Source organism: Bactrocera oleae, chromosome 5, assembly GCF_042242935.1.
Source record: "Bactrocera oleae isolate idBacOlea1 chromosome 5, idBacOlea1, whole genome shotgun sequence".
NCBI classification, from domain to species: Eukaryota; Metazoa; Arthropoda; class Insecta; order Diptera; family Tephritidae; genus Bactrocera; species Bactrocera oleae.
Window position 1 is genome coordinate 29502973 of NC_091539.1, and position 20894 is coordinate 29523866.

Genomic DNA, 20894 nt, shown 5'->3' on the forward strand with positions numbered 1-20894 from the left:
AAATTGAAATAATAAAAACGAAAGTAATTGACCTCCGACAAGAAAATATAAATAATGAGGGAAATAATATTAAAATAGAATTCAAATATCATTTCATAAAAAAGGGTTATAAAAATAAAAAAGGACTATATAAAATATGATAGGATTTGAACTTAGGCAAAATATTTCACGTTGCAATAAACAAGTCTGCTATACAAGCAGCACCACAGACAATATTCAAATTTTTATGTCTAATCTGTGAACTCAAACAGCTATTGTTGTTTACTTGCTTCAATGTTCATATGTCTATATGTGAATATTCTTGAAATTGCCTTCCTTCATTCGCATGTCCAAATATATTTGCATATATGTACACATATGTACATATGTATGTACCTCAATATGTCTTTCGCAAAAAATCAAACATTCGCGCAAGTGACAAAAAAACGTAGACGCACCATCATCGGCCAATAATATTCAAGCGAACTCGCGGCTTATTTTCTAAGTATTTCATATTACAACGACAACAAATTCATTCATAAGGAACGTGCGTCTGCTTCAAAGCAAAGTGCGCTCGTTCAATACTCTGCGCCGCGCTATTTTTTCTGTGCGCCTGGTAAGCCACATTTGGTTTTCATATAGAATTCCTACGCATATGCGAAATAAAGGAATGAAATTGAGTAAAACGAGAAAAATTCAATTTTACAATTTGACAGCCACCACTGAAAATCCTACCATCCCCCTCGCATTTGTATGTCAACAAGCTGCTTCCTCACAACATTTGCTAAAAATCAGAAATTGAAGAATTTGTCTGATGTTCACTTCAGAAAGGAGAATTGGCAACATGACCTCTTAGCGAGTTTAAATAATATTTATATTTTTGCATATTATGCACTATTTATGGCATTAAATTACAAAAAATATATTAAATTGCCATTCATATGAAATCATTAACTACTTCTATATACTCTAAGCACACTGCATATAGTAATTTTATATGTTTACTTATTATCATTATTTCATAGTTTGTCGATTTAGCCCATTTTATCTAAATACGACGCTATGAAAATGCAGCCCAATCGGTAATCGCACTATTTCAAAAGAGCATAAGTCAACTTTCAATAGCAAACCACTGCAAAAAGGACAAACGAGACAACATAGCCGATCGACATTGTCGCAAAATTGTCGATTGAAACAAATTTTGTCAACTCCGCGACGATGCGCAAAATTTGGCGTCAATATGTATGCGAGCTCATTTGTATGTATGTATATAAATATGTATGTTTGTCGGCAAAGTCGTCATTTGGTTTTTTTCAACAACACAATGTCCGCGCGAACTCGCCGTTATTTCGTTGGCTTGCCACCATGCACATAGGCGTGTCAAGTGAGGGCTTAAAATATATTGATATGTTGCTTAATTTGTATTGAAAAATACTGATGCATATATGAATTATTTTCGTAATATAATATATATTATATATATTTATATACCAATAAATTCATACCTATAATCGTTTTCAAACTGAATTCGATAAATAAAATATATATCTGATATAATTATGTGGCAGTGCGCCCCTGACCCCTTCTTGCTTATGTACGTTCAACTTGTTTCTCGCAAAAAGCAAAAAGTGTAGACAAAAGTCATTGCTTGTGCGGAGCGTACGTGACGTGTATTTGAGAATGTATGTGTGATTATCACATTTGTGTAAATACGCATAATAAGGAAATATTCAATAAACCTAAACATATGAACATATTATATTTTCCTGATATATTTTAATTATCTCAGGAAGTAAAATATGCTATTAAAGAAATTGAATTATGATATGCTTAGACTCCAATTAATAAAATAAAAAAATTAAATAAAATTCGTTTTAGGATTCGAACGTATAGGCTCGTATTCGGATTGTGCTTAACCCCTTCCCGCTTACGACCTCAGCCACTACAAAAGTGGAAATGTGGCCGCTTAGCCACCGTTTTATTGTTATCCTTTGTTTAATAAGCAATTGCTCACTTAACGCACATACATAAGTTGGAAAAATAGCCTATTAAATGTTTATTTTATTATGAATTCTGGGGTTTTTACCGGTAATACAGATTTTTAATTCAGAAGGCTTTTCATAATTATAAATTTGTCATATCATAGAAATTGAAAACATAAATCTAAATAGGTATGCGCAACGATTTTTCATATAGGAATATTCGTTGTGTCTATTTATAGCATTTCGCATATTGTGTGGTGTATTTTTCTTTTTCGAAGTTATACTTTTCGATGTTCCCTCTTGTGGAATTACAAATTAGTACTCAAAAAGTTTTCATTTAACATTTGCTCCTTCTCTACTCATCAACATTCTCTGATAGAGTTGTGTAATTCATTGCGTTGCCTGATAGGATGGTGACATTTTATTTTCGAACTTGGGCGTTTTCGATGTTCCCTCATCGCAATTAACATTTTAGTACAGCTAACATTTGCGCCTTCTCTATTCATTTACGTTCTCTGGTCATATCAGAGAATGTTAATGAATAGAGAAGGCGCAAATGGTCATATCAGAGAATGTTAATGAATAGAGAAGGCGCAAACAGAGAACGTAAATGAATAGAGAAGGAGCAAATGTTAGCAGTACTAAAATGTTAATTGCTAAGAAGGAACATCGAAAACGCGCAAATTGGAAAATAAAATTTCACCACAACTATCAGGGTACGAAACGAACTACACCACTCTATAAGCAAAATGTATATACATACATATGCACAGATGTTCATTGGTATGCGCATAAACAAAAATTGAAATAATAAAAACGAAAGTAATTGACCTCCGACAAGAAAATATAAATAATGAGGGAAATAATACTAAAATAGAATTCAAATATCATTTAATAAAAAAGAGTTATAAAAATAAAAAATAGTATAATATATAAAAATATGATAGGATTTGAACTTAGGCAAAACATTTCATTGCAATTAGGAAGTGTGCTATACAAGCAGCACCACAGATGATATTAGAACATATTTGTCTAATCTGTGAACTCAAACAGCTATTGTTGTTTACTTGCTTCAATGTTTATATGTCTATATGTGAATATTCTTGAAATTGCCTTCCTTCATTCGCATGTCCAAATATATTTGCATATATGTACACATATGTACATATGTATGTCCCTCAATATGTCTTTCGCAAAAAATCAAACACTCGCGCAAGTGACAAAAAAAACGTAGACGCACCATCATCGGCCAATAATATTCAAGCGAACTCGCGGCTTATTTTCTAAGTATTTCATATTACAACGACAACAAATTCATTCATAAGGAACGTGCGTCTGCTTCAAAGCAAAGTGCGCTCGTTCAATACTCTGCGCCGCGCTATTTTTTCTGTGCGCCTGGTAAGCCACATTTGGTTTTCATATAGAATTCCTACGCATATGCGAAATAAAGGAATGAAATTGAGTAAAACGAGAAAAATTCAATTTTACAATTTGACAGCCACCACTGAAAATCCTACCATCCCCCTCGCATTTGTATGTCAACAAGCTGCTTCCTCACAACATTTGCTAAAAATCAGAAATTGAAGAATTTGTCTGATGTTCACTTCAGAAAGGAGAATTGGCAACATGACCTCTTAGCGAGTTTAAATAATATTTATATTTTTGCATATTATGCACTATTTATGGCATTAAATTACAAAAAATATATTAAATTGCCATTCATATGAAATCATTAACTACTTCTATATACTCTAAGCACACTGCATATAGTAATTTTATATGTTTACTTATTATCATTATTTCATAGTTTGTCGATTTAGCCCATTTTATCTAAATACGACGCTATGAAAATGCAGCCCAATCGGTAATCGCACTATTTCAAAAGAGCATAAGTCAACTTTCAATAGCAAACCACTGCAAAAAGGACAAACGAGACAACATAGCCGATCGACATTGTCGCAAAATTGTCGATTGAAACAAATTTTGTCAACTCCGCGACGATGCGCAAAATTTGGCGTCAATATGTATGCGAGCTCATTTGTATGTATGTATATAAATATGTATGTTTGTCGGCAAAGTCGTCATTTGGTTTTTTTCAACAACACAATGTCCGCGCGAACTCGCCGTTATTTCGTTGGCTTGCCACCATGCACATAGGCGTGTCAAGTGAGGGCTTAAAATATATTGATATGTTGCTTAATTTGTATTGAAAAATACTGATGCATATATGAATTATTTTCGTAATATAATATATATTATATATATTTATATACCAATAAATTCATACCTATAATCGTTTTCAAACTGAATTCGATAAATAAAATATATATCTGATATAATTATGTGGCAGTGCGCCCCTGACCCCTTCTTGCTTATGTACGTTCAACTTGTTTCTCGCAAAAAGCAAAAAGTGTAGACAAAAGTCATTGCTTGTGCGGAGCGTACGTGACGTGTATTTGAGAATGTATGTGTGATTATCACATTTGTGTAAATACGCATAATAAGGAAATATTCAATAAACCTAAACATATGAACATATTATATTTTCCTGATATATTTTAATTATCTCAGGAAGTAAAATATGCTATTAAAGAAATTGAATTATGATATGCTTAGACTCCAATTAATAAAATAAAAAAATTAAATAAAATTCGTTTTAGGATTCGAACGTATAGGCTTGTATTCGGATTGTGCTTAACCCCTTCCCGCTTACGACCTCAGTCACCACAAAAGTGGAAATGTGGCCGCTTAGCCACCGTTTTATTGTTATCCTTTGTTTAATAAGCAATTGCTCACATAACCCACATACATAAGTTGGAAAAATAGCCTATTAAATGTTTATTTTATTATGAATTCTGGGGTTTTTACCGGTAATACAGATTTTTAATTCAGAAGGCTTTTCATAATTATAAATTTGTCATATCATAGAAATTGAAAACATAAATCTAAATAGGTATGCGCAACGATTTTTCATATAGGAATATTCGTTGTGTCTATTTATAGCATTTCGCATATTGTGTGGTGTATTTTTCTTTTTCGAAGTTATACTTTTCGATGTTCCCTCTTGTGGAATTACAAATTAGTACTCAAAAAGTTTTCATTTAACATTTGCTCCTTCTCTACTCATCAACATTCTCTGGCGCAAATGTTAGCTGTACTAAAATGTTAATTACGATGAGGGAACATCGAAAACGCGCAAGTTCGAAAATAAAATGTCACCACACCTATCAGGGTACGCAACGAACTACACCACTCTATAAGCAAAATGTATACACATACATATGCACAGATGTTCTTTGATATGCACTAAACAAAACTTAAAATAATAAAAAGGAAAATAATTGACTTATGAAAAGAAAAAATAAGTAATGAGAGAAATAATATGAAAATAGAATTAAAATATCATTTAATAAAAAAGGGTTAAAAAATAAAAAAAAGTATATAAAAATATCTGATAGGATTTGAACATAGGCAAAATATTTCACATTGCAATAAAGAAGTGTGCTATACAAGCAACACCACAAACAATATTGAATTTACTTTGTCTAATCTGTGAACTCAAACAGCTATTGTTGTTTACTTGCTTCAATGTTCATATGTCCATATGCGAGTATTCTTGAAATTGCCTTCTTTCATTCGCATGTCCAAATATATTTGCATATATGTACACATATGTACATATGTATGTCCCTCAATATGTCTTTCGCAAAAAATCAAACATTTGCGCAAGTGACAAAAAAACGTAGACACCATCATCGGCCAATAATATTCAATCGAACTCGCGGCTTATTTTCTAAGTATTTCATATAACAACGACAACAAATTCATTCATAAGGAACGTGCGTCTGCTTCAAAGCAAAGTGCGTTCGTTCATAACTCTGCGCCGCGCTATTTTTTCTGTGCGCCTGGTAAACCACATTTCGTTTTCATATAGAATCCCTACCGCAAATGCGCGAATAAAAATTAACGAAATTGAATTTGAATGTCTTCAGTAAAATGGAAGAATCAGCAAAATTTCAATTTTACAATTTGTATCACTGAAAATCCTACCATCCCCCTCGCGTTTGTATGTTGCCCACAAGCTGCTTCCTCACAACATTTGCTAAAAATCAGAAATTGAAGAATTTGTCTGTTGTTCACTTCAGAAAGAAGAATTGGCAACATGACCTATTAGCGAGTTTAAATAATATTTATATTTTTGCATATTATGCACTATAGGTATATGGCATTAAATTATAAAATTTATATAAAATTGCCATTCATATGAAATCATTAACTACTTCTATATATTCTAAGCACACTGCATATAGTACTTTTATATGTTTACTTATTATTATTATTTCATAGTTTGTCGATTTATCCCATTTTATCTAAAAACGACGCTATGAAAATGCAGACCAATCGTTAATCGTAGCATTTCAAAAGAGCATAAGTCAATTTTCAACAGCAAATCCCTGCAAAAAGGACAAACGAGACAACATAGCCGATCGACATTGCCGTAAAATTGTCCCTTGAAACAAATTTTGTCAACTCCGCCACGATGCGCAAAATTCGGCGTCAATATGTACGCCAGCTCATATGTATCACAATTAATAAAATAAAAAATTAAATAAAATTTCAGTTTCATGAGCTTTAGGATTCGAACGTATAGGTTCGTATTCGGATTGTGCTTAACCCCTTCCCGCTTACGACCTCAGCCACCTCAAAAGTGAAAACACGGCCGCTTAGCCACCGTTTTATTGTTATCCTTTGCCCAATAAGCACTTACTCACGCAACGCACATACATAAGTTAGAAAAATTGTTATTAAATGTTTATTTTATTATGAATTCTGGGGTTTTTGCCGATAATACAGATTTTTAATTCAGAAGGCATTTCATAATTATAAATTTGTCATATCATAGAAATTGAAAACATAAATTTAAATAGGTATGCGCAACGATTTTTCATATAGGAATATTCGTTGTGTCTATTTATAGCAGTTCGCATTTTGTGTGGTGTATTTTTCTTTTTCGAAGTTATATTTTTCGATGTTCCCTCATGTGGAATTACAAATTAGTACTCAAAAAGTTTTCATTTAACATTTGCTCCTTCTCTATTCATTTACGTTCTCTGATATGACTATATAAGATTGATATGATCAAAGTTGTATGTATGTATGTATATGTTGTAATAAAGTTAATCTCTATTAGTAACAATTATAATACAAAATATTTATTAGGAAAGTATATTATGTAAGGACTAAATAAAATTATTAAATGCTCAAACTGACTATAAATACTATTTTGAAAATTACATAATTTAATTAGAGTCTTATCAGTTTTGCAAACTTTTGAGCATAATTTTCATACAATGCTCGCCACTGTTAAAATTTCTCCTTCCGAGCTTTCTGTGGTGAAATCCATTTATCGTAACTTGTTAGGTTTTGATAATCCACACGGTGGTCCGCAATTGAACCTTCTCTATAATATACGTTCTCTGCTGAGTTTACATACAAATTACACTCTTTTCTCACTCATTATCGGCAAATTCTATTTTGGTGTCGCTCTGTGCGTTCACACGACCGAAATAGTCCAGCAACTTGAATATAGTTTTGTTGTTATTTCTTTTTCCAAAATTTTCCCAAATATTTGTAAATTTAAAAAAATTAAAGTAACTCCATTTTTATTAAAATCACTTATAAATATTATTACATTTAGTACTGCTAAATGTTGTTAAATATTTTAACTAAATATTTTTGACAGTCTCATTTTCACGTAAACAAAGCTTACTCCCTTCGTCTTACCTCGTCGTCTGAGCTGGCACATACACGCTGCTTACTTTCTAGATTACAATAATATTAAACGCTAAACACATAGACGATGACATGTGACAGGCAGCACCTGTCAAATATTAGAATATACACCTTTTTACGGGGCATCTCGACAGGCAATTAAAAATTGCTAAAAATCTGAAGTGCTACCAATATTGCCAATGGAGACTGCAAACTGCTAATGCTTGGTAATTGATGTCCAAATATATTTCATGTCATACATTGCAAGCGATGAACTGTTACTTTGGTGGTTTGACAGAACCGTTTTCATTTGTACAAAAATTTTGAAGAGGAACATGTACATACATAGCTTCAGTCAGAGAACGTAAATGAATAGAGAAGGAGCAAATGTTAAATGAAATCTTTTTGAGTACTAATTTGTAATTCCACATGAGGGAATATAACTTCGAAAAAGAAAAATACACCACACAAAATGCGAACTGCTATAAATAGACACAACGAATATTCCTATATGAAAAATCGTTGCGCATACCTATTTAAATTTATGTTTTCAATTTCTATGATATGACAAATTTATAATTATGAAATGCCTTCTGAATTAAAAATCTGTATTATCGGCAAAAACCCCAGAATTCATAATAAAATAAACATTTAATAACAATTTTTCCAACTTATGTATGTGCGTTGCGTGAGTAAGTGCTTATTGGGCAAAGAATAACAATAAAACGGTGGCTAAGCGGCCGTGTTTTCACTTTTGAGGTGGCTGAGGTCGTAAGCGGGAAGGGGTTAAGCACAATCCGAATACGAACCTATACGTTCGAATCCTAAAGCTCATGAAACTGAAATTTTATTTAATTTTTTATTTTATTAATTGTGATACATATGAGCTGGCGTACATATTGACGCCGAATTTTGCGCATCGTGGCGGAGTTGACAAAATTTGTTTCAAGGGACAATTTTACGACAATGTCGATCGGCTATGTTGTCTCGTTTGTCCTTTTTGCAGGGCTTTGCTGTTGAAAATTGACTTATGCTCTTTTGAAATGCTACGATTAACGATTGGTCTGCATTTTCATAGCGTCGTTTTTAGATAAAATGGGATAAATCGACAAACTATGAAATAATGATAATAAGTAAACATATAAAAGTACTATATGCAGTGTGCTTAGAATATATAGAAGTAGTTAATGATTTCATATGAATGGCAATTTTATATAAATTTTGTAATTTAATGCCATAAATAGTGCATAATATGCAAAAATATAAATATTATTTAAACTCGCTAAAAGGTCATGTTGCCAATTCTTCTTTCTGAAGTGAACATCAGACAAATTCTTCAATTTCTGATTTTTAGCAAATGTTGTGAGGAAGCAGCTTGTGGGCAACATACAAACGCGAGGGGGATGGTAGGATTTTCAGTGATACAAATTGTAAAATTGAAATTTTGCTGATTCTTCCATTTTACTGAAGACTCAATTTCGTTAATTTTTATTCGCGCATTTGCGGTAGGGATTCTATATGAAAACGAAATGTGGTTTACCAGGCGCACAGAAAAAATAGCGCGGCGCAGAGTTATGAACGAACGCACTTTGCTTTGAAGCAGACGCACGTTCCTTATGAATGAATTTGTTGTCGTTGTTATATGAAATACTTAGAAAATAAGCCGCGAGTTCGATTGAATATTATTGGCCGATGATGGTGTCTACGTTTTTTTGTCACTTGCGCAAATGTTTGATTTTTTGCGAAAGACATATTGAGGGACATACATATGTACATATGTGTACATATATGCAAATATATTTGGACATGCGAATGAAAGAAGGCAATTTCAAGAATACTCGCATATGGACATATGAACATTGAAGCAAGTAAACAACAATAGCTGTTTGAGCAGAGAATGTTAATGAATAGAGAAGGAGCAAATGTTAGCTGTTCTAAAATGTTAATTGCTAAGAAGGAACATCGAAAACGCGCAAGTTCGAAAATAAAATGTCACCACACCTGTCAATTTACGCAACGAACTACACCACTCTATAAGCAAAATGTATATACATACATATGCAGAGATGTTCTTTGATATGCGCATAAACAAAAATTAAAGTAATAAAATGGAGAATAATTGACTTATGAAAAGAAAATGTAAATAATGAGGGAAATAATAATGAAATTAGAATTCAAATATCATTTAATAAAAAAGGGTTATAAAAATAAAAAATAGTATAATATATAAAAATATGATAGGATTTGAACTTAGGCAAAACATTTCATTGCAATAAGGAAGTGTGCTATACAAGCAACACCACAAACGATATTCGAGCAAAATTGTCTAATCTGTGAACTCAAACAGCTATTGCTTGCTTCAAATGTTCATATGTCTATATCTGAATATTCTTGAAATTGCCTTCCTTCATTCGCATGTCCAAATATATTTGCATATATGTACACATATGTACATATACATATGTATGTCCCTCAATATGTCTTTCGCAAAAAATCAAACATTCGCGCAAGTGACAAAAAAACGTAGGCCAATAATATTCAAGCGAACTCGCGGCTTATTTTCTAAGTATTTCATATTACAACGACAACAAATTCATTCATAAGGAACGTGCGTCTGCTTCAAAGCAAAGTGCGTTCGTTCATAACTCTGCGCCGCGCTATTTTTTCTGTGCGCCTGGTAAACCACATTTGGTTTGCATATAGAATTCCTACGCAAAAGTTTATAAAATAATGAATGAAATTGAATTTTAAATGTCTTCAGTAAATTGAAGAAGTTTCAATTTTACAACTGATCCTACCATTCCTCTCGCATTTGTATGTTGCCCACAAGCTGCTGCCTCACAACATTTGCTAAAAATCAGAAATTGAAGAATTTGTCTGGTGTTCCTTTCAGAAAGGAGAATTGGCAACATGACCTCTTAGCGATTTGAAATATTATTTTAATTTTTTTCATATATTATGCACTATTTATGGCATTAAATTACAAAATTTATATTAAATTGCCATTCATATGAAATCATTAACTACTTCTATATATTCTAAGCACAGTCCATATAGTACTTTTATATGTTTACTTACTATCATTATTTCATAGTTTGTCGATTTAGCCCATTTTATCTAAAAACGACGTTATGAAAATGCAGACCAATCGTTAATCGTAGCATTTCAAAAGAGCATAAGTCAATTTCAACAGCAAAGCCCTCCAAAAAGGACAAACGAGACAACATAGCCGATCGACATTGTCGTCAAATTGTCCCTTGAAACAAATTTTGTCAACTCCGCCACGATGCGCAAAATTCGGCGTCAATATGTATGCGAGCTCATATGTATATATGTATGTTTGTCGACAAAATCGCCATTTGGTTACTTTCAACAACACAATGTCTGCGCGAACTCGCCGTTATTTCGTTGGCTTGCCACTATACACAGAGGCGTTCTAACTGAGGACTCTTAGTATATTATTATGTTGCTTAATGAGTATTGAAAAATACTGATGCATTTATGAATTATTTTCGTAATATAATATATATTATATATATATATAAATACACATATATTCATACCTATAATCGTTTTTAAACTAAATTCGATAAATAAAATATATATTTGAAATAATTATGTGGCAGTGCGCCCCAATCCCTCCTTGCCAGCGATCGTTCAACTCGCAAAAAGCAAAAAGCGTAGACAAAAGTCATTGCTTGTGCGGGGCAAGAAGAAGCAAGCATCAGCGTACGTGTATTTAAGAATGTATGTGTGATTATCACATTTGTGTAAATCGCATAATAAGGGAATATTCAATAAACCTAAACATATGAACATATTTTCCTGAAATATTTTAATTATCTCTGAAAGTAAAATATGCAATTTAAGTAATTGAATTGAGATATGCTAATTAATTCCAATTAATAAAATAAAAAAATTAAATAAAATTTCAATTTTACGTATTTAACGATTCGAACGTATATGCTCGTATTCGGATTGAGCTTAACTCCTCCACGTCTACGACCTAAGCCACCACAAAAGTGAAACCGCGGCCGCTTAGCCACTGTTTTATTGTTATCTCTTGTTCAATAAGCAATTACTCATTCAACGCACATACATAAGGCTTTTCATAATTATAAATTTGTCATATCATAGAAATTGAAAACATAAATCTAAATAGGTATGCGCAACGATTTTTCATATAGAAATATTCGTTGTGTCTATTTATAGCATTTCGCATATTGTGTGGTGTATTTTTCTTTTTCGAAGTTATATTTTTCGATGTTCCTTCATGTGGAATTACAAATTAGTACTCAAAAAGATTTCAGTTAACATTTGCTCCTTCTCTATTCATTAACATTCTCTGGTTTCACAGATTAGACAAAGTAAATACAATATTGTTTGTGGTGTTGCTTGTATAGCAAACTTCTTTATTGCAATGTTAAACATTTTGCCTATGTTCAAATCCTATCAGATATTTTTATATACTTTTTTTTTATTTTTTAACCCTTTTTTATTAAATGATATTTTAATTCTATTTTCATATTATTTCCCTCATTACTTATATTTTCTTTTCGTAAGTCAATTATTTTCCTTTTTATTATTTTAAGTTTTGTTTATGTGCATATCAAAGAACATCTGTGCATATGTATGTGTATACATTTTGCTTATAGAGTGGTGTAGTTCGTTGCGTACCCTGATAGGTGTGGTGACATTTTATTTTCGAACTTGCGCGTTTTCGATGTTCCCTCATCGTAATTAACATTTTAGTACAGCTAACATTTGCGCCTTCTCTATTCATTAACATTCTCTGCTTCAGTCGAATGATGCCAGAAAAGATGAAATGCCAATGTTTCATGTTTTGTTTCGTAGGCCGCAATTTTGCAAAATAATATTCAAAACATAAATTTTAACAAAACATGAAAAATAGAAATTAAGTACATACATATATATTTATAGGTTAGTTAATATTTTAATGATAATTTTTAGCATATGTAAATATCATATATAATAATTGAATTGGCAAATAAACTTTATTCAACAATTATTCAAGTCTTTAAATATGAAATATAATTTGTCCAAAAATACATTTATAGAAGAAAGTAAATTTCTACTTTTTTCATCCTCCACATAAATTTTAGTCATCCTGATAAAATTTTTAATCGATTCATGAGCTCAAACATGCGCTATATCAGCTCGAGATATCTACCCGACGTCATTACGAGGATGATTCCTTTTTTAGACAACAGCACGACTTCACGGCAGCGGCCTTGAAGTGGTCATAGTTGCTAATTAAACCCATTTCTAATTTTGCCGACGACAATGGGCAGTTGTAGTGTTCACTAATATGTGAAATGTAATATTATTTAAAGCTCTAACAAGTCTAACGTTATTTTACCAACAGAAGCAATAATAGCTCTGATATATCACTTGTAAAAACAATTAATACATTTTAACAAATGAATCGACATATTTACTTATATTTCGCACAAATTTAAATACATAACATAATTTTAAAGAAAATATTTAAATTTCATTGAAGTAAACGGTTTTAGTACGGGAACAACGATGTTGTATTCATCAGTACCCTACAAGAACAGTGACGGTCATCTGATGGGTCATATGACAGTCAGAGCTGAAAAAATTTTGTCAGCGCGCAGAGCAAAGTTTCTATAATTTTCTTAAGAGCCTTGTGCAAAAACTGATGTAAACAAACGTATGTGTGTGAGTTTGCATCTCTCTTTAACACATGGGTATTCGGAATTGATTCACTATATGTCTGTACTGCTCACTCTCATGTCTTTTTCTGAGTCATTGCTGACCATAAATCCGTCATAGCTGAAAATTGTCAGTTATGACTGAAAAGCTATCATAGCTGCAATTTGTCAGTTATGACTGTAAATCTATCATTAATGACAAATTTTGTTTTTGTTCAAAATAGTTTTATTTTTATTCATTTTTAAACTTATAAAATTCAGAATTTCACAAAAAATTTAATAAAAATAATATAATTCTTCAAACAAGTTTCATTAGAATTTAATAACATTTCTTCCTCTCTAGGTAATTTTTTTAAATGTTTAAATATACATATATACAGAATAGTGAAAAATTATAATAATTCATATTTAAATATTTACATAAAAAACTCGTTTCTTATAATTTAAATATTTACATGATTAACTAAAAGATCAATATAATTCATTTTTTAACTCTAAATATTTACATTATTAATTGAATATATATACATCATTTTTTAATATTTAAATATTTACATATTTAAATGAAAAAAATATAATTCATATTTACAAACTAAATTGCAAAACTAAAAAATTGTTATAAAATAAAATAAAATTATTAAAAAATTATATACATATTAATTTTTTCGTCTCCTTTCCATATATTTTTTTTGCTTGATTCGGTGGTGGCTCCGTTCAATGGCTCTCCGTATGCTCTTTTCAAAGTTAAAAGCACCTTGTGACTGGAAAACTACTAAAAAATTAAAATTAATTAAAAACAGTTGTCTTAAGCTCTTACACTCATCTTATTTACCTCGTAAAATGGTTTCAATGAGCCTTAGTTCGCCTAGGGCATGTTTTTCGCCTCTTCCATCCCAATTAAAGGACTCGAGGAGGCAGTCTGTAAAAACATTCCTAAAAACGTTTTCGATGTCATCGGATGCACCCTTCAGCTTGTGGATATACGTTGTCTGTAAAATAAGAATATATAGATGTAATTAGTAATTTTTAATGTAATTATAAACAACGTGTTTACCATAGCCTGTGTGAATTCGGGGTTTTTTAATTTTTCTTCCACCTCCAGACATACCTCAACCGTTTCAATCGGTAAAAGGCTTGCTACCTCATCAATTGTGTCATCTCTTGCCTCTTCGGTCATGAGACATACCGATCGCTCAATTTTTTTGATATGCACCTTGCATTCCCTAATCAGGGAGCTTTGTGCTAGAACATCCGATTTATCTGTTGCCTTTTAAAATAGAAAAACACTTATATTTATAATTTAATTATATATAAAAATTCTTACTTCTTGTTCAATTGTTTCCAATTTACGAGTAATAAGTGCTTGATTGGCAGTTATCGTCACATGTCCATCTTCCAACGAGCCAATTTTATAAAATAATATTTGTTGCTATAGATTTTAGAAAAAAATGGCATTATATAAAGAAGTATCTAAATTTCAAATTGTTATAGAATATTTACTTACATTCGCTTCTAGAGTTTGTAGTTTTTCCTTTATTTCCGTCTGGTTGCATAAAATTTTATTTAGCATAACCATCATTTCTGAAATGAATTAAATAACTTAATTATATTCAAATTAAAAAATTGAATTTAATGTTTATTTTATAATTACCGTTGCTTTGTACTGGAGGTGGCACATTCTCCTTACATTTCAAAGGCGTTGATGTTGTTGCTATTGATGTTTTATATATTTTTTTTGGTATCATTGATTGATAATCTGAAATAGATATGTAATATTATTGATTGTATACGAGTATCTCATATTTTTGTTTTGCTTACCATTTTGCTCTTGGCTCTCAAATATCGAATCGCCAAACATATTGCTTGTATTGAAGCTCATGTGAAGATACAAATTTTATTAAATTTATGTGTTTTATTTCGTTGAAACAGAATGTGCGGATTGTTGCGAAAAATCGTGAAAGAGATGATGCAAAAGAGGAATGAGGAGAAACTTGTCGCCATGAGGGATGCAGAAATACTTATAATCTATATCTTCTATTGATATTTCACTAACATCATTACTTAAATTACTAGCCAAAACAATTCCCAGACTGTTGGCAGACTCGAAAGGTGTCTCAAAATAGTTCTCTATTTTCTTAAAAGCGTTACATATATATTTATTCGCTTTGTTTGATGTGTTAGTGCTTATAGCTTTCATGGGTCCAAATTTTTTACTAAAACAAAAAGAATCCTTTTCTTTAATGGGATTAATTTCAAATGTTCCTATTTTCGATGCTATATTGAAATCGTCGCAAAATGTATGTCTTTCATTGAGACGTAAGAATATTTGTTGCAATATTTTGTTTGGTTTATTAACAATTTTTTTAAGAAACTGCATATAATTTTCAAACTTATACGCTGAAAAGGAATCTAATGGACCAAACTGTTTGACACATTCCGACAAATGGAGCAAACCGTGTATATTAAAGCTAACCAACTCATCTCCATATATGCTCCCAAAATAATTTACAAAATCATTTAAAACTTCTTGAGCTGTATCTGCCTCAACTCTATAAGACCTTTCACATGAAAGAAGTCTTATGGCACTATGTAACAGCAAAAAATGATAGTATAAATCGCTATTAATACAATCTTTTAAAAGATATATTCCAGTGTATAATAAAAATTGCCTAAACTCAGTAGATTTCCAATGATTTATTTCATCTTAGGTTCTAACTATACGACCAAATTCTGAGGGAATGAATTGAGCAACATAATTAATTTTTTTATTAATCTTTTTTACATCACTTTTTTTAACTAGTAACTTTAGTAGTTTTTTAGTGACTCCCAGATCAACTAAATGCATAGAGTCTAAAGGAAATTGTGAAACCATTCCGAACCCGGACTCCTCCATAATGCTTTTTTTTGTTTTAAAATCATCGAGATGATGAGATGGACTAGTTCTTAGCGCGTAAGTTAAATCTGTCCTAGGTAAACCAACCTGTTTTTGGGAAACATACTCTTCTGTATTTGTATGTTCCTTCCTGACAACATTTAGGGCAACCATGTTTACCATTATGTGAAATAACACTTGTAACAAAAGCCCTAGCAGGAGTATCACATGAACATAAGCGAACATTAAATTTTTTTAAACTTTGGTTTTGACCAACTTTAATTCCGTTTTCCTTTAAAAACCTTACTTCCGCACAAAAGTTTTCCGTAAAAGAATTGATATTATCCGGTTTTTTAAAACCAGAAAAACAAGCTATCATAAATGGTGTCACATTTGGTAAGTTTGAAATAGCCCCAAGTATGGGCCACAAAACTCGGTTAGAACTTTTAAAAAGTTTTAAGCCATCAATACCTATATCAAGCAATATTTCTTCCAAATTTTCAAAAATGTTTGCGGTGTTATAAAGAAAATATTTTTGTATACCTATATAAAGGAATTCGCCATTAGACATAGTCTCAACGTTAACCGTTTGCCTGTTTGTATTTAAAAGAGTTTTTGCTGAAAGTGGCAAATCTTTAACTCCTATCTTACGCAAAGTTTTTAACAAATCCTCTAAAGTATTTTGAGGGACATTATTTCTAATAGCCCATAACCTAATTTCACTCGCTTTCGTCTCAGATTCTACTTTGTTATCTGAACACCAAATATCTCGTAAGGATGATGAAGCTGAAATCCCAACTTCTTCTTTTGTTGGTGAGAAGGCCGAAGTAAAAGCATCATCCGTAAGTTCACAATTCACTATTGCAACACCATCATTCTCTTCACAATTTTTCGTAACACCTTTAGTTTTCTTTTTAAGTTCACTGTTCTGCACTGCTCTGTTCAACTTTCTCGCACATTCCTGAAAGTTTTTATATTTTTTTATTTTGGATTCGAAAATCCTTTTTTCTTTATTCAAATAGTTTTGAAATGTCCTTTTTTTCATTTTAACTTATCTTAAATTATTAAATAAATTATATATCTTATTAATTTTCACGAAATAGAATTTCACATAAAAAATTAACGCGCAACACTTTTCGTTCGTGGCAAGAATAACAGTAAAAATTGTTTTGCGCAGTTGATAAACACATGGAATTTCATGCGTCCCTTTTTGACAGGGTTGCTTTTACGCAAAGAGATAAGTGTTGAAAAATGATGATTAGTGTTGATAAGCGTTTTTTTTTTTGACAATTGTCAGCACTGACAGTCATTTTACTATTCATTTGTCTGTCAGTGGTGACAGTACTAAGGAATTCAGCTATTTCATTCTTACACATGTAAGCAATATAATTCGAAGATGTCTCTGTTTAACAATAACAGTGACGGTCAGTTGATAAGTAAACTGTCGGTCAGTACTGACATATTAAATGTGAGTGTATTGGTGAACCCATCAGCAGTTTCTTGTAGGGTAGTTTGATATGTTGCTGCCGTCTTCAAAATATTCATGAAGCTGGCTTCAAGACGTCAGTTGTAGACAAGAAAATTTCGGTTTCGTGCAGTTGTCTTTGTGTTCAAAGCATTAAATTTTGTCATAAATATCCTGAATCAGAGTTTGGCACACAGAAATGCGATCACGAAGAAGTTAATTTAAATGAACCGCCGTATATTTAATATGTAAGTTATAAAATATGTTCTTAATTCGTAATTATTCATTTATTTATGTTATTATTTATTCCATTCAATACTGAAATTATATTGTTAATAAGCGCGTTTTCCGATCAGTCAATTTTCTCGGACGTCCAGAACGAGGCTTTAAAGTAATAATTCCGTTTTTTTAAAAGTCTAGATGATGATAGATGACAACTCGTCCAATTTCACGAAATCTTTTACCGTCTTCCCTTAATTTTAAAATTATTTTCTGCTCATAAACACTTATTTCTTTGCCTTTTGCACTCATTTTGATTAACGCTAAATAAATAATTCGAAAAATTTACATACAAATGGCACCTTCGTTTCTCTAGATATATATTATTGACAACAACGCAGAAAATTAACAGGTCTTAAACGCGTGGAAACTACAATAAACTAATGTAATAAGCAGCGAGCGGACACTTTTTCTGCTTATTCTGCATTAGTAGAATTCAAAAAATGCCGTTAATTTTGCAAAAGCATGCGCATTAGGTTATTAATGTACCGTCGGGAACCAAAAAACAGTTATTCGTTTGTTGTTAATGGTTATATTTTATTCGCCTATATTCTACAATAATGCTTACTTAGCTAAATATGCGATTTGGTAATGCAAATGAATTTGAAAGTTGAGAATACAGTTTGTGTCAGCGACATTAGGAAATACGGGTCGCTGACACTTTGTGTTTACGTTGCGATTAGAGACTCCCCCTTCCACAAGTATATTAATGTGTGAAACTTTACCATTTTTAAAAATGTAGAAGTAAATTATTACGGCAAAAATTATTGCAACGATGATGATAGTAGCAGCGAATATTGTCCAATTTTTGGACATGGACACACATGGAATATGTGGATTTCTGTGATCTTCCAATCCTTTTATTTTATTTATATTTTAAATTTTTTGCACCATTAATTCTTCGAATGTCAGTTTGGTTTTTACGTTATTTACTTTGAAATTAGTAGGAATTATAAAATGTTCTTCCAATTGATTTCTCATATTTTCTAAAACATTTTCATTAATTTTTACATTGCAATTGTTAAATATTATTAAATATATAAATAAAGATATATGAAGAGTTTTTTGGTCACATGTATATCGTACTTTATAATTTCTTCTTTTGTTAGAATATTTTCGTTCATTATTGAGCTTAGAAGTGGCAATATTATTTTGCAATTGATCAATTTTATTTTTTAAGATTCTTACTTTTAACAGTAAATCAAAATAAATGAGTTGTTGTACCATTCTAAGCTTTTGTACATTTTCTCTTGAGTTGTCAGTCTGGGTTCTCTATTTCTAAAATTCTCATCTTTTCGCCTAGAGAACTGTGAAACCTTTCTATGTCGGCGTTCCCTGTATGGCTAATTGGTTTTGTATAGTGTACCTCGACTGATTGTTCGTTTAAAAAAATCGTTAATGTTTATTGAATTGAATTTGTCGTCCATTATAAACTTTCTTGGCTTTCCTTTTAGTGAAAAATATGACCGTAGTTTTTCTATTATGCTGATATGATCTCGATCATCCAAGTACAGTAATACGGCGTGTTTAGAAAATTTGTCAATGAAGGTTAGGAAACTGTGTTTTTTGTTAATATAAATGTCTACGTGAACTATCTGATTGCATTCACTTGGGGTCTCTGTATACTTAAATTTTGGTTTAATCGGCCTTCTGTCATCGGCCTACTGCATATGTCACAGTTGTTAATATATTCTTGAATCAGTTTCTTCAGATCCTTATAGTATACTACTCTCCTCAGCTCTTCATAGTTTTCTACTATTTCGGCGTGTCCTGTTTCTTTCTTGTGGAAGTTTGCTATCCATTTATAGGTTTCCTATTCGGTTTTTAAGTCTAAAGCGTGATACGAACATTTGTAAAATGTTATGCTTGCTGGGAAGAGTTCTAGTAATTTCTGCTGAACCTTGTTGTATTCGCTATCTGGCAATTCTGAAAAAATGCCTACTTTTCCGTTCTTTAGGAATTTTCTACATACTTATGTCTGCCATATTATTTCCATCTATATCTCCTTGATTTAAGAAAATTTTGCGTTTTAAATTTATAATTTTTATTTCCTGACTTTTGTGTGGCGTAAGTATTATTTGTGCGTAGAAACGGTTTACTACTGTGTCTAGGATGGGGAAATGGTCGTTTTGTTCCTCGACGTTGGTACTGATCTTGTCTTCTTCTATTGTGTTATCAGATATTGCATTGATTTCGCCAGTATTTACATCTATTCTACTCAAAAAGTCTGCTACTTTATTTTGTTTCCTTTGACATAACTTATATTAAAGTCATACTCGCCCAATTTTAGAAGCCATCTCTGTAGTTTCGGATGTACTTATGTGTATGCCATTGTGTAAATTTTAAACATTTTATGGAAATCTGGGTAATTTAATTTTGGTGGGTTTACCAGAAGGGTTTTTTATTTTTCAAAAGAGGCAACGTGTTGTGGATCTCTCAAATTTATTCTGATGTCTTTCTCTAGATATCTAGTCAAGTCGTAGGTAGTTTTCGCAATGTCCTTCACGAATTTCCTAAAATATCCCTTGATACCTAGAAATAATTTTTTTGCCTCCGTGTTTTTGGTAATTGGAGTTTTTGAATGGCCTGTTAATCTCTTAATATCGAATTTATTAATCGTTGAAAGGTTAGCGGGGCATTCTTTAATCCGAAAGGCATCCTTTTGAATTGATAATGCCCAAATGGTGTGGAAAATACCGTTTTCTTTCGGTCATTTTCATTTATTAGGATTTGGTGAAATCCTTTTTGCTAAGTCGCGTGTCGTGAAGTACTGAGATCGGAATAATTTTTCAAGAATAGTTTCTATGTTTGGCATTAGTAATTTATCGTCTACTGTAACTTCGTTC

The 20894-nt window shown here is 31.5% G+C and overlaps 1 protein-coding gene and 1 pseudogene across 1 annotated transcript; both read right to left on the reverse strand.

Annotated features, from left to right (window-relative positions):
- Positions 1 to 14088: 14088 nt before the first annotated feature.
- LOC138857505 (uncharacterized) lies at positions 14089 to 15834 on the reverse strand. Its single transcript, XM_070110278.1, has 7 exons — positions 15251 to 15834; positions 15084 to 15188; positions 14937 to 15013; positions 14757 to 14861; positions 14487 to 14699; positions 14265 to 14421; positions 14089 to 14204 (listed from the first exon to the last, which is right to left on the reverse strand). Exons 1-7 carry the CDS (start codon positions 15309 to 15311, stop codon positions 14089 to 14091), a joined length of 834 nt encoding a protein of 277 aa, XP_069966379.1. The 5' UTR covers positions 15312 to 15834.
- On the reverse strand, positions 15345 to 17417 carry LOC138857506 (uncharacterized; annotated as a pseudogene).
- Positions 17418 to 20894: the final 3477 nt, after the last annotated feature.

What these genes read in the sequence shown, in the direction of transcription:
- LOC138857505 (XM_070110278.1), bottom strand. Translation starts at nt 15,311, where the DNA reads ATGAGCTTCAATACAAGCAATATGTTTGGCGATTCGATATTTGAGAGC. An exon ending in TGGAAACAATTGAACAAGAA is followed by an intron (nt 14,700 to 14,756) that starts GTAAGAATTTTT and finishes CTATTTTAAAAG; the next exon opens with GCAACAGATAAATCGGATGT. An exon ending in CATTGAAACCATTTTACGAG is followed by an intron (nt 14,205 to 14,264) that starts GTAAATAAGATG and finishes TTAATTTTTTAG; the next exon opens with TAGTTTTCCAGTCACAAGGT.